Source organism: Barbus barbus (genome assembly GCF_936440315.1).
Source record: "Barbus barbus genome assembly, chromosome: 23".
Lineage (NCBI taxonomy): Eukaryota > Metazoa > Chordata > Actinopteri > Cypriniformes > Cyprinidae > Barbus > Barbus barbus.
The window spans coordinates 8,595,126-8,610,249 of NC_136751.1; the positions used below are offsets into that span (position 1 = coordinate 8,595,126).

Consider the following 15,124-nt stretch of genomic DNA (forward strand, 5'->3'; position numbering starts at 1 on the left):
TATTTAGACAGAAGAGAAAAGCTGTCATTTATAATATGTAATTTTTATACATATACATATTGTTATATAATTAATTGAGGAATTTATTAAATATCAGATCTTTCTACAGTGGCCATTTGGACTTTACAGTTTCCAAGATCAGACTTTCCTTATATTCATTTAATTTTCTTTTTTACATTAGCCGGGATACCAGCAGTGATACCAACTGTCAAAGCTCTAAATCCACAATGTAGGGGTATGAGAAAGCACAACAAGAAGTTTGGTGGTTGACCGTCAAAATAAATAAGGGGAAGCACTGTAAGACAAAAATAAATAAATATATATATATATATATATATATATATATATATATATATATATATATATATATATATATATATATATATATATATATAGTGGCGGGAAGAGCAAACGACAGACACAGTGGGTGTGGCGTCAGGCCTCGGAGAGGCTTTTATTAAACAAAATAATAAAAATAATAAAATGAAGTGTCCAAAAATAAACAGGGGATCTGGTGTCCTCGTCGTGCTGCGGGGTTTGTGAAGCAGGGCAGTGTTCTGAAAGGAAGGGTCCAAGTAAGCGGCGAAGTCCGGAGGTCGCACGCGCTCCCCTCTCGGGTCCGAGGCGCGAGGGGCAGCGGCTTCGTCCTCCTTTGGCCCGCGGCGCTTCCGGGGGTTATACGGCCCGGCATCCTGGTCTGTCAGCCGTCTCGCGGGTGCGGAACTCGGTACCTCCTCGATGCTCCCTTCCTGGACCCACGAGGACACCAGCGTGCATGCACGGGGAAGAGACCGGTCTCTCGAGGAGAGGCGCTCTTGTAATTTAAACAGCGGCGGTGATGAGGCTCTATTCTGATCAGGTGCGCCTCATCACATGCCGCCAGTCCTGGCTGTTTCAGTGCTCCTCCTCTCACACACCCACTCCCGTCGGGAGCCTGGTGAAGGGCGGCGAATACGGGACGGGGTGGTGCTGATAATAAGGGGGAGGCAGCCAACTCGTCACAATATATATATATATATATATATATATATATAGCAAACACATAAATTTTTACCAAGGCTGTGTGAAAAAAAACCTAAAAACATCTTTGATATTACATAAATTGTTCTCAGCTTTTTTTTTAACTAATGATTTAGTGATACATAAACAAAAGTGCTGGGGAAATGTGGACGAGCTGACTGTTGACCCTACACTTTTCAAACTAATGGGCTTAGACTACACACTTTTTGATTGAGTTGTGTGTTATAAACCAGATATACTCTTTAGTTACGACCAACCTTTTTTCCTAAATATTAAATTTTTCTCTGAACTGTCACAATACTGAAGTAATTGTGGTTGCTGCTTCAGTTTCACACAGACTTTCTAACTCCACATGAAATAAATGGTATGGTGCTTTGTTGCTCTGAAAGCATTTAACTGGCTGGTTGGGCTTGTTTGACAATACATTCCATTGTATCAGCTGCGACAGCTTGCCTGCCATCAGTCATCCAAATGGTTGAGGTCAGGGCAGTCGAGGACAAAGGTCACCTGTAGACTTTTCAGAGCTGAAGATCTTACAGGATGCACGTGAGGAGTCAGAGACATACGTACACACATGCATTCAGCCTTTTCCACACACAGCTAATGTTAAGATGTCTGCCAAGCCAACCCTCCAAAGTAATTGAAAAGTAATGTAATAGAACTCTTATAACTGTGTGCTAAGGTCAGTAAGCTTACGTTTCTGATAATTTGAGTTTATGACATGGTAAATTAAGTTTAGGTGTAGAGGTTGACCAATAGTGGATTTTATCGATAACGATATTTAGGTTGGACTGTGCTTGCGCAGCAGCATTCTAATGCGTTTGTTATTATTTACATCCTTGAAATGGTCTATGACTGGTCAATTAACAGATTTTTAGTTTTAGTTTTAGTTTTAAAATGGATACTTAAATGAAAGCAAACATAACACTACAAGTAAAATAGTGCTGAACAGATACCATTTTAAAACGTAAAAATTTATTAGTAAATCATGAAATTAACAATCTTAACAATGAACAGTAATTCTACAGCATAGTTAATGTTACAAATTGACTCTTATTGAAGTATTACAACTTCATACAAATCCAAACAGTCATGCTTAAAGATGGCCATCTTTAAATATCTACACAAATGCCATAGCGCTGAAATTGGATACATATGTGTTTTGTATGTATATTCTCCTACATTAGATGCTTCTATTTTAGAACATTGGTGATTATGCAATGAAATAACAAAATATGTATTACAGTGACAATAAAAAAAAAAACTGAAATCGAATGTGTTTCTGATTTTCAGATGGAATACTATTCTAAAAATAAGTTGTCTCATAAGATTATATAGCTCGCTGTCTGTAATGTCTGTCTGTAACATTGGGGTCAGATTTGTGCTTTTTATTTGCTCAAATAGTTTTAATTGCTTGAGGCACTACTATTAAGAGCCTCCTCTCTGTCTTGACAACAAACATGCTGCTGTTAACCATTAATGCAGCATCTTGTCAACAACAACAACAACAAAAAAAAATCAACAACTTTATAACACAAAACACATGCGGTAATGAGTTAATGTACTGTATAAAGACTAGGGCTGTCACAATATCATATTTTTCACTACACAATTATAATGAGCAAAATAATTCACTATAACAATATATTGCAATAATAAAATAATAATAATAATAAAAATGCATGTGCATTTCTCTGCTTGTAAACAACCACTCATGTCACATGGACTATTTAATGATGTCCTTACTACGTTTCTGGATCTTGAACGTGATAGTTCCCTTGCTGTCTATGCAGGGTCAGAAAGCTCTAGGATTTCATCAAATTAATTTGTATTCCAAAAATGAACAAAGTCCTTACGGATTTGCAACGACATGAGGGTGTGTAACTAATGACAACATTTTCATTTTTGGATGAACTATCTCTTTAAGCATTTACAGGAAAAAAAGCAAACTTAAAAAAAAAAAAATAGTTAGCAAGAGAACGCAAAGAGAACTTAGCGAGAGAATGCACATGTTTTGTGAGTGAATGCAGGGGGTGGGGGGAGAGGTATGGGGGGGGTTTGGTGGTGGGGAGTTTTGCCCAAAAATAAAAATTAATTAATTAAATCCACCCATCCCGTATTTTTTATTTCCCCCCTCTAAATATGTCCCTTTAGGGGCCCTGTAGAATCATTTACCTATCTGATTCATTGCAAAAACAAACAAACAAACAAAATCAGATTCATTCAGGAACAAAACAATACTTGTGTGCATTTCTCGGACACAATAAAGAGTTTAAATATTTCAGGTGAGGTATTTTTATTATTATTATTTTTTTTTAAATGCCCTGCAAGAGCTGGCACCCACAGGGTTTTGCTGTAGATGAAGTGCATTGACCTCCGTGTGTGGCTCTCCATGTCATGTCAAATCAAATCCATCATCTGTTATTGCTGTTTGGGTTATTGGGTGGAGGATGTCTGAAGGGGAATTGTGGGTATTGTCATTGACTTCTTAAGACTACAGGTGATAACTCTCTACACACATACATGCACACTCATTTTGGCAGATAAAAATGGATGATAATCTTCTGTAGTATTTTTTTTACAAAGTTTTGTGTTTTATCATTTTTAGCCTTACATGAAGAGAAGGTAACAAGAATGCTGCCATATTTAAATCAGACACATTTGTATTGACGAGTATAGTTTTGTGCACTCTGCAGATAATCGATGAGGAAGACACGCAGTTTATGACAAACTGCCCTCCAGCAGTGACAGAAAGCACCCCACGCAGGAGGACCAGGATACAGGTGTTCTGGACAGCGCCCCCATCAGGCAGTGGCTGTGTACTGTTGAAGTAAGTGTCATAAATATCCTCACCTCATATTTCTAACCAGGGTGGTATTTTAGGGGGAACCCATGGATCTAGGGTTATCATAGTAATAGAACAAATTGCTTCTCTTAAAACAATTTCCAAATTGTTGATCACTTGGTATTCTCGATCAGTGTTTCCTCATGTTGGAGGACCTCACACTCCAGTCTTCCCGATTAAACACATCTGGCTCAACTCATCAGAATAAACTAAATATCTGTGTCTGACGTTCAAAATGTGCAGTGTTGGACGTCCTCCAAGACCAGGATTGAGAAATGTGAAATAAGATATGACACGCCCAAATATTTGTGCAAAATAATAAAATAAATTTAAATACATGTGTGCTGTATATAAAGACAGTGTCAATTGTATGCCATATGCAATGTTCTAATGGAGTGACACCATTTGTCCAAATAAGTCTTTGCTTTACTAATTGCTATAAATGTTTTAAACTGGCCTTGTCCTTAGAACATTGAGAAGCAAGTTGAGAACACCCAGCAAACCCCAATGAGGAAACAAATGTTTTTACCTTTGGTTGAAACTTATACGCCATAAACAATATATTTTTGTTAAACTTTGTCCTTCTGATTTCTTGTCCTTTATACTTGTAAATCATGTTAAGTATTTTTTCACGATGTTGGTTACATCCATAGAAGGAAACATAATTGTATCTTCCTTTTATTAACTTAGTCAAGAGAATTGGTTTTGTAATCAGTCTTAGACTGCGTGGACACTCTTAGTCAATCCATAAAAGATTAGACAGTGCGGATCATCGATGGACTTTAATGATGGGGTACAGGTATGTAGGCAGGAAGTTGACAGAACATGGAGAGATGATGACTGTTCCATGAATCACTTGTTTTTCAGATGGAATACTATTCTAAAAATAAGTAGTCTCATAACATTATATAGCTTACTGTCTGTAATGGAGTTGCTTGAGACTAAGTTTCAGCTCAAAGTTCCTTCTCTGGACATAAACTATGGAAAGAAAAAAAGTGTGTGTGTGTGTGTGTGTGTGTGTTTCAGTGGTTGGCAAATAAAAAATGCAATATGAGAAAAGACAGGCGGAGTGCAGAGGACATGAAAAAGTGCAATATCAAAAAATGTAAGACATGGAAGCATCAAACCAGCATGAGCGATGGAGAGGGCGCGCTTGAGGCAGACAGGATACAGAGAGGTGGGGAGCAACGGCAGATGAGGTGGAGAGTGGGTAATGAGTAGAGATCCATGCCGAGGTTGCTGAACTCAGAGCTTTGCCATGAGTGAATTCTAGAGGGGATGCTGAGAGCAGAAATGCTCCATGAAATCAAAGCTTTTTCTTTCTCCTATTTACTCCAAACAGTCTTGCAAAAGACTGAAAAACTAGCTTGACATTGCAAAATTTAAAGAGAGCAAGAAACTTTCTGTGGTCTGTCAAATTGTTTCTTCATGCCCTCCAGACCTCCCCTGCAGCTGAGATTGCATGATTAAAAACTTGATCCAAAGGAGAGACAAGTGAACTTGCAGTGCCGCTGGATAAAGTGTCACCTGTTTATGACATTTGCCTCTCTGGAATGCTTAATTCATGGTTGTGGACAAATATTTTGTATAATGATTGCTAAGCATCTCCGTGAAGTTGGCACCCCATAAAAAGAAATAATAACCAAAACTATGCCATTCGTTTGTGCGACGTGTGTGCTGCGAAAATGAACATTTGTGCTGGTTTGGTGTTTGAGATATTAAACATTCTTATTTTGACCGTGTGACATCACTCTCCACCCCATGTTGCCCAAATCGCTCCAAACCAGCGCGGTTCGTTTGTGCTGGTTTGTGTCGTTAAAACAAACACTGTATCTATTTTCCTTCCTCAGATATAACCAAAATATTTTCGGGAGCTGTGACGTCACTCTCCAACCCAGTTTGTCTAAATCGCACAAAACTGGTGTCATTTGTTTGTGCTCGATTTGTGCTGTTGAAATGAACGTCAAATATATTTTCCCTTCTTAGAAATAACAAAAACAATTATGGGCAGTGACGCCACTCTCCACCCCATGCCGTCCAAATCTATCCAAACTGGTGATGTTCGTTTGTGCTCGATTTGTGCTGGTTTGTGCCGTTGAAAGAAGCCATGTAACTATGACCGCTTCTTTTATATAACAAAAATAAACTTTTTACAAACTGTGACGTCACTGGCCCGTTTTGTATTTGTTATTTGTGAGGATGGGAAATAGATACAATGTAAATTTGAACGGCACAAACCGATTGCATGGGGTGGAGAGTGACGTCACTGTTTGTAAAAAGTTTATTTTCGTTATATAAAAGAAGCGGTCATAGTTACAGGGCTATGGAAAGCTTTGGACAGCATGGGGTGGAGAGTGACGTCACTTCCCAGAATGCCCACTGTTTTTGTTATTTCTAAGAAGGAACAATATATTTGACGTTCATTTGAACAGCACAAATTGAGCACAAACGAATTACACTAGTTTTGTACGATTTAGACGAATTAGGGTGGAGAGTGACGTTACATTAATAGATACAGCGTTTGTTTTAACAGCACAAACCAGCACAAACGAACTGCGCTGGTTTGGAGCAATTTTATACTATATACTATATTTATACTATAATTTTAAACTATAACAAAACCATGAAATCAATCAACATGTATCTTCACAGTCTTTCATATACAGATATATATGTATATATATATATATATATATATATATATATATATATATATATATGTGTGTATATGTATATGCACTGACATCATCAATAATGCTTAAAAATTGCAAAAAGTTACTTACAGTGATTCCTGATTCATAAAATCAAGTGAAACCATATTTTTAGTTTATCTTTGCAATATGGCATACTGCAAAATAACAATGGGCTCCAAATGTTGTTTTATGATGATCTTAAGGGTGCTTTCACACACTTTCAAAGCATCATCGTAGCAAGGCATTTGCGTCTATCTGCTGCAAATGCACTGCAAATGTTCCAAAGAATGCAGGACTTAATTTCTGCTGGAGGTGAGCAAAAATGAGGTATACATTTATCTCTTTTCTTGCAGTGCATCAGCCCCACTTATTAGGAAAGTAAAAGTGCACACACACACACACACACACACACACACTCACACACAGATTGACATTTGGTGCCCATAACATAGATACTAAGGATGTAAATCGGAGGGTTCGTCATAGGGGTGGGCGATATGGCAAAAATATATTTGATTCTATTCACAATTTTATCATTATTCTTTGTCATGTTTGTTTTACTATTTTGTCTGAGCAGTACAGCCAAACTAATTTCCCTATCATAAAGACAAATCCTTTCAAGGTAACAAAATATAAAAAAGAATGGTGGATATTTAGGCCAAAGTGTACGAAGATAAAAATCTTTGTTATTATTTTATCTTTGTTATTAAAAAATAACAACAAAGATATACATTACAAATACACATAATATACAAATAAAATAAGCGGTGTTTTATTTTCAGGTAGGCTACAATAGGCATATTTTGCAGGAGCATTCAAGAAACTGAATAAACAAATCTAAAAATAAAACACTATATAGATTGATTCCTATTAAATTATTATTTTTTTTTTCAGTCTAGAAGTTATTCTTTTCTCTCTTTCTGTTTTGTTGTTTTAACATTAAATTATACAAATTCTGTCATCTGTCTGTCGATTCTGTCATGGTGGTTTATATTCATACCATCATTTACTCACTCAAAATTAGTTTTAAACCTGAATGAGTTTCATTCTTCTGCTGAACATACATACTATTTTGAAGAATGTGGAAAACCAAACAGTTGCTGGTCCACAGTGACTTCCATAGTATTTTTTTTTTTTTTTTTTTTTCCTACTATCAAAGTCAATGTGGACCAGCAAATGTTTGGCTACCCACGTTCTTCAAAATATCTTCCTTTGTGTTCAGCACATGAAATAAATTAATACAGGTTTGGGACAACATGTGCATGAGTAAATAATCACAAATAAAATTTTAGGGTGATCTATCCCTTTAATGACAGTCGGCCGAATGTTTAGTTCTGTCTCTTTAAGAGCTGCACATATCTAATATACAGGCACGCATCCATTTTTCTCTCAACTGTTTACTTTCATTTCAGACAGAACCAGCTATATGTAAAGTTGGTCTATATGTAAACCTTGTGTGTTTTGACAGTATTAGCTCAAAAGATAACTTGAGTAATAAGTTGTGTAAAAGATAAGTTAAGTAATCAGGCGCTGTTAGACAGGCTTTTTAGTTTGCGCACTTCAGGTGTACGGGCTCAGAAAAAGTGCACGTCAGACCAGCGCGTGAATTAAAAGTTTATCCGGCAAGGCTTTAAAACACACGCAAATAATGTACCCATGAGAGTAATTCTACCACTGAGTTAACACTGAATGGATGTGGCGTTGTACAGTACATAGAGACAGAGGCGCCAGAACTGCAGCTGAAAGAATGTGCGCTGTAGCACGATACTACAATGTTTCTTCAAAAGCAGATCGTGGAGACATTTTTATTGTCCACGATCAAAAATCGTTATATCGCACACTCCTAGTTTTTCACAATACGATATGATATTGATTCTCATACCCAGAAATATGATATTTGCCGATACCTCAAAAAATTATATGATACTGTTCAATTCAGGAGTATATTGATTGATGGATATTATGATATTTTGTTCATATTTTAAACAACCATCTAAATTTCTATTGAATGACAAATGCAACCAAAATATATATAACGTACATTTATCTAAAATTTCCACATCTTGCACCTCAAACTAAAACGAGGCACTCCATTTGTACAAAAAATACATTAAAAGAAGAAAAAAATAAAAATAAAGCTGTTAAAACTTATTTTTAAGACTCAGTGCTAAGAATATTTTCTATAGATACCCAAATTACAAGCAACAGCAGAAAATAAATACAATAGAACAAAGACACAAATTAAATAAATGGTGCGTTTCAGGTTTTTCAGGTCTTTTATTCTTGCCTTGTGCCTTCAAGCAGTCTTATCATTGAATCCTGACATGTGAGATTGCACAAAAATTCACACATTGACGGTAATGTATAGACGGACATTGCTTGAAAATGTGAACAGTGTCAAAATAAGGTGCATATTTATAGTACAGCTATCGATAGTTTGCGTGTAGCATCAATACAACATATCGATAGACATTTGATTGATGTACTGATCCATATCCATACCAGGTACACACACACACACACACACACACACACACAGTTTCACCAAATCATATGTCATCAATACCAGTTTACTTCCATGATTTATGATAATATAAGTAGCGAACCATACCAGAGTTTACATGAACTGCACCCCAGACCACCTTTTTATTAAGCAGCCTCGGCACAGTTTGCAGGAAAGCATTCAGTTTAGAAAAACAAAAATTAAATTGACTCGAGTAGGTCGCCATTTCAACTTGGAAGTAGCATGTGTCTCCATGTGTCTACCGTAATCAGATTTCAAAGGGATGGTCTCTGATTTTGTAACTGCAAACATCAGCCCAAAATAAAATGTTATTAAATAAAATAATGAAAAATGAAGAAAGTTTTAGATTTTTGACTTGCTGAAAAGCAAGATACGCCAGCAAATATCATTATTTGCTTTCCATTTAATATCAGTTGCAGGCTATGAGAAACAAATTTAATTTGTGATTTCTCTGTCCTGTGGGTACTACTTACAATAAAAAAGATGACTGTGGCGTGTCTGTAAAATCAGCTAATGCCCTTACTAAGCTTGGTCTGGTGCACAAAAAACATAAATAAAAGCAATTTCTGTTCATCCTGTTCTCAAACGCTGATTTTTCCCTTAATGTGTGAAGAAAAAGCAAGGTGAAGCATCAAATGAAATATAGATGTTTTTTAGGCAAGTGGAGGCTCATTATAGACTTTGTGCTACAAGCAATTTTGCTAAAAGCCAAGACGAATAATCCAGTTTAATGCCCACAAGGTTAAATTACATAATTATATGCCACCGCTTTTTTTTTTTTTTTTTTTTTTTACTTTTTCTCCAGGTTCAAAGTGTATATACTGTATATATAAATGTAACCTGCATACTGACTTTCAGTGGCACAAATCTCACTGCCGGTGGTTTTCTGGGTTTATGCGGGCTCTCGAATTTGCATTATAGCCTTGAGCACTGGCCTGAGAAGATCTCTCTCTCGCACACACATTGGGAGAGAGGCGATTAGCATCAGCTGTGTAAAAGCAGGAAAGTGAGTCTGCCCTTAATAACATCTCATTGATAGAATTTAAATTGGATGTTAAATAACCATTACCGCGGCTGATTGCCTGGCCGGCCCTGGAAAGAGAGGAGGCTTTCTGCCAAAGCCGTTCTTCTTCAGATATGTGAAATTAGGGTGAGATTGAATTAGAGCATGGGCAATTAGAGTGGTACCATCAGTACCTTAACATAAAAGGGGGTGTGAGTAGATTTGAGTGTTTTAGAGTCTTTCTGTATCTCATTCATTCCATATATGGTCTGTTGACCTGTGTTTGTCACCCACCATCATTCAGAATGAACATTCCTGATGGTGAATAGTGTGTGAATCAGTGGTGTAGGTTTTTTTTCAACACTGTCTGTGGAAGAGGGCAAGCTGGAGTGATATATGTGCCTCAACTCACTGCTGTCTGCCTCCAAAGCTATCAAAATAAACAGATAAAGATAATGAAATAGTAAATAGAAGAGCTGTCAGTTTGCTCCTCACATCATCAAAGATAATGTGGGTGAAGGAGGAGTAACTGGGGTCATGGCCAACCGTAGCATGACTCAATTCAATTAGACAACTGAAATAACATCACCCAACCTGGAAAAACTCAAGAACCTCTGTTTTACTCCTTCCTTTCATTATCTCTATAAAGATGGCAAAAAATTAAAATTGGAGTATTGGAGTTTTTAGTTCATGTCTGTAATAGCTTTGAGGTAGTGTACAGTACGTTCAGAAAGCTTTCATACCCCTTCATTGTTTCATATTTGTAGCCTTATGTTAAATGGCTTTAAATTATTATTTTCATTTTTGTTCTACATTGTATTACAAATAATGACGAAGCAAAAAAAAAACGTCTTAGGTTACGTATATAACCCCAGTTCCTCGAAGGAACGAGACGCTGTGTCAGGAGACACTTTGGGGGACGCCTACAGCGTAACTGGCTCTGAATACCAATGCAATCTGTCCAAAGGATGGGAGGGACGTCACGGGCGAGGTGACGTAATGACCAGCTGGTATAAAAGTACGTGCGGTGAAACCGGCGTCAGCTTCTAGAATGAAGCAAGTGCTGGCAGGGATGCCGGAAGTGTGGGCTCGTGACGCAGCGTCTCGTTCCTTCGAGGAACTGGGGTTACATACGTAACCTAAGACGTTCCTCTTCAGGAACTCGAGCTGCGTCAGGAGACGCTTTGGGGAACGAAATACCCACGGCACCAGACTTCCAAATCCCTGCCCTGTGTGTATCCATACGGAGCACAGCTAGGGCAAGAGACGGAAAAACCTGAGTGGCTCGTATGTCTAGGCCATAAGACCTGACAAGGTCAGGGGCGTAGACCACCCGCAGCGTAGCAGATTTCCTGGATAGGGACACCTGCGAGAAAGGCCTTGGAGGCCGCCACACTCCTCATGGAATGAGCTCTGACTCCCATAGCGAGGGGAGGTCAGAAGACTCATAACTGAGTGACATCCACGAACCGACTGCCTCAGTGCACCACGGAGGAAACGTGTAACCAGGGGTTGTCTGCCCACTGTCAGTCAACCAAGAGGGGTGTGGTAAGCAGAGATTGCCGCCACATAGACCTTCAAGGTGGAGTAGGCTAACCCTGCGGAGAGTCGAGCCTGCAGGAACTCCAGCGCTGTACCAACCGGGCAGTTAACTGGGTCGAGCTGGCGATCTCCGCACCATGAAGTGAAGAGTCTCCACTTCAGGGCGTACAGTTTCCTCGTAGAGGGAGCTCTGGATTGGAGAATGGTCTCAACAACCTCGGTTGGGAGACCAGAAGCTATGAGTTGTACCCCCTCAGGGGCCACACCCACAGCTTCCACAACTCCAGGTGGAGTGAAAGATGGTGCCCCCGCCTGCGAGAGGAGATTCCTCCTGATGGGAATCTCCCATGGAGAGCAGTTGAGATAGGAAATCAGGTCAGAGAACCATACTCTTCCTGGCCAGAACGGGGCTACAAGTAGCAGACGGACCCATCCCCATCCCGTTTCAGTTTATTGGCATAAAGTCAGCTTCACCTCAGACAGCTATTCTTTTTTAGATGTTTCTTTTTTTAATAACATTGCTGCATCAAAATCATAATCTAACATTGAATCATGTGTTTTCATAGACATGTTTTCATGTCATATTTTTATTTCTAACATTCATTTTCATAACAGTCTTCAAATATTTTCATTATCTCCATTACGGCCATGAATAGCCCAGAATATGAATGCAACGCCCTGCATGTTAAGCTTTTTTTCCCCCATAGAAAACGCTTAGGCTATATGAACAAATACGGGGATTTTTATAAAATACCAAATCTGTTTACAGTTTATATTACGCACAGAAAAGCAGATGAGCCCAGAATGGAACAGCTTGCAGTGGTTCATAAAATGCGTAACGCGGCCTAATGAAAATGATAAAAAAAGACCAAATATGCTATAGCCTATTATATATGTATTAAAATATATATACTGTGTACATGCAAGCCCAAAATATGAGCTGAATTGCACGATAAGCGTTTTCTCCCTCATAGAAAAGCACGCTTAACGTGGCTTAATAAAAAAAACTATAAAAAGATAAAAATAAAAAGCCCAAGTTTTATATTTTATAAAAAATAAGCTTACGTGCAGGGCGTTGCTTTCATATTCTGGGCTATTCTGCTTTATTAATAGTAATATTATCAATAATAAGGTTATTAATATTAGCCTAAAATTATATCAGCTTTTATTATTATCGAATTTAGTCCTCCAATGTCAGTTTTAAAACATTAAGCCACATTAAGGTTTTAGTATGTCCCAAAACCGTGCTTTGAACTAAGCACTGACGATATTTTTGGTCCAAGTTCAAAATAAAACTCTACGAACAGCTCCATTGTGAATGTATGGAGCTGTATGAACCACTGCAAGCTGTAAAGTAAACAGGAAGAGTTTGTCCGAACTCAACTGGTTTTGCCAACTGGAGGGAAAGCAAATATCTTTGCGAGAGAACACAAAAGTTTTGAGAGAGAACGCAAAGTTTATCAAGGGAACACAAAACTTTTGTGAGAGAAGGCAAAACTTTTGAAAACAATTTTTTCCTCCCACCCCAAATTTTTTCCACTCACCCCGAAGTTTTCCCACCACCATGTTCCTTAAGGGCTCCGTACAATACTGATCCTGGCACAATACTGTCTCTGAGCTCTGCAGACAGTTCCATTGACCTCATGGCTTGGTTTTATATTGATATTATGCTGTTTTACTTAGATCTTTTTACTCTTTTACTTAAACATAATACTTATGGCAATCAGGGCTTGAAAACAAAAAAATTAAAAAGTCAATCGGTTCACTCCGAGCAGAATCGACATTTTAACGTTTCTGTTCCTGTTCCTGCGTTCCTCTGTGTTATACCGTTCGAGTAGAAAAAATAACGGTTAATAACGTTATTTATTTTTTTTAATTGTATTTGCCTATAATAATTAATAATAATAATACAATTCAGAGTTTTCTTTACACAAAAAGAAAAAGAAAGAAAAAAAACAAAAAAGATGGTATCTTAACCCGCTGCATTTAGTCACAGCCAATACAGCATCCTCATTTCTAGATTTGCCTAAATGTATGCTACTAAACAAAATAAAATAAAAAATCTATGAATGCTTTGAAGACATTAAAGTATTTTTAAAAAATATTTAAAAATGTTTTCTGCATTGTTAAAAAATACGCTACTTGTTTAATTGCGTTTTGAGGAAAAAAACAAACAAACAAAAACAGGCTAAGTCGCCTCACATTTTATTAAGCTATTACATTCAGAAATGATGCAGGCTACCGGTAAATCTAAATGCTTACAAACATTATAAACGCAGTTATTAGTTTTTTTTTTTTGAACAATTTTTTATTGACAATTATTATTAAAACATACAAAACATACAAAAGGAACATAAAAGAAATTAAAATAACATCAAGCATACTTCAGAGTGTATCATAGATTATACAGATAGCATAAATATAACCATAGAGAACCTTAAAAAGCTATAAAACCGTCAAACCATCCTGAAGTAATACTAGAGGAAAAAAAAAAAATTAAATAAAAAAAATAAATAAATAAATAAATCCCACCAAGCCAAAGCCCAAGACCAGCGTATAATAAGAAAGTTGAAACTCCTTCAGTTTAAGACAGCATGTTTTTTAGTTTCTCCAAAATCTGAGCCCAGAAACTGATGGAATCTTCCCTTGTCCCATGGATGCGTGCAGTGGATAACTCCATATATACAACATCCATAAAAGTGAGAACCCAGTGTCTTTTATTGAGCGAGTGTGGAGGTTTCCACCTCGTTGCAACCAACTTCTTGGCCGCTGTTAGCCCTGCTAAAAATACCCGCTTCTGAATTTTATGTGGAATATCAGATAGATCGTTTAAGATCAGAACAGAAGGGGAGGAAGGCACCGAAATATTAAGTAAGGTGGACAGATTCTCACCAACCATGTTCCAGAAGTTAGAAACCCCCGGGCATTCCCAAATCATATGAAAAAATGTACCCAATTCACCCGTATTACAAAACGTACAATATGGATCAGGTTTCAGCTTCATACAATATAGTCTGCGCGGTGTCATGTAAGTCTTGTGGATAAAGTTGAAATGAATTTGTTGATGGTCCGGGTTCCTAGAAGCTTGGGATACCATAGACCAAACATGATCCCACTTAAAGTCCGGGGAGAGGTTCGGAATATCAGTTCGCCAAGAGGCATCCAGTGTCAGGAGGAAATACTTTATCCAAAAAAAACCGGTATAACTTAGAAACTAAACCTCTCTTTCCTAGGGAACAACATAGTACTCTTAATAAAGGATGATCTTTCAGAGAGGCCGACCAAGGGACCCCATAAGTCTTCATGGCAGCCCTCAACTGTAAATAAAAGAAAAATGTAGAACTCTGCAGGTTGAATTGAGAGCGGAGTTCTTCAAAGCTAAATAGGCCCTTGTCACCCATAATATCACCCAGTGAATGAATCCCCTTATCATACCAATGCCTGCACTGACCGAAATGAATAGGATTCTTCCCAACGAGCAGTTTGTGATTATTAAA

The 15,124-nt window shown here is 37.6% G+C and overlaps 1 protein-coding gene across 1 annotated transcript in view; it reads left to right on the forward strand.

Annotated features, from left to right (window-relative positions):
- Positions 1-15,124, forward strand: part of spon1a (spondin 1a) — a 177,947-nt gene that overhangs the window by 12,219 nt on the left and 150,604 nt on the right. Inside the window, exon 3 of the mRNA XM_079373502.1 lies at positions 3,717-3,850. Coding sequence (XP_079229628.1) covers positions 3,717-3,850 — 134 coding nt within the window. The remainder of the gene's footprint in view (positions 1-3,716; positions 3,851-15,124) is intronic.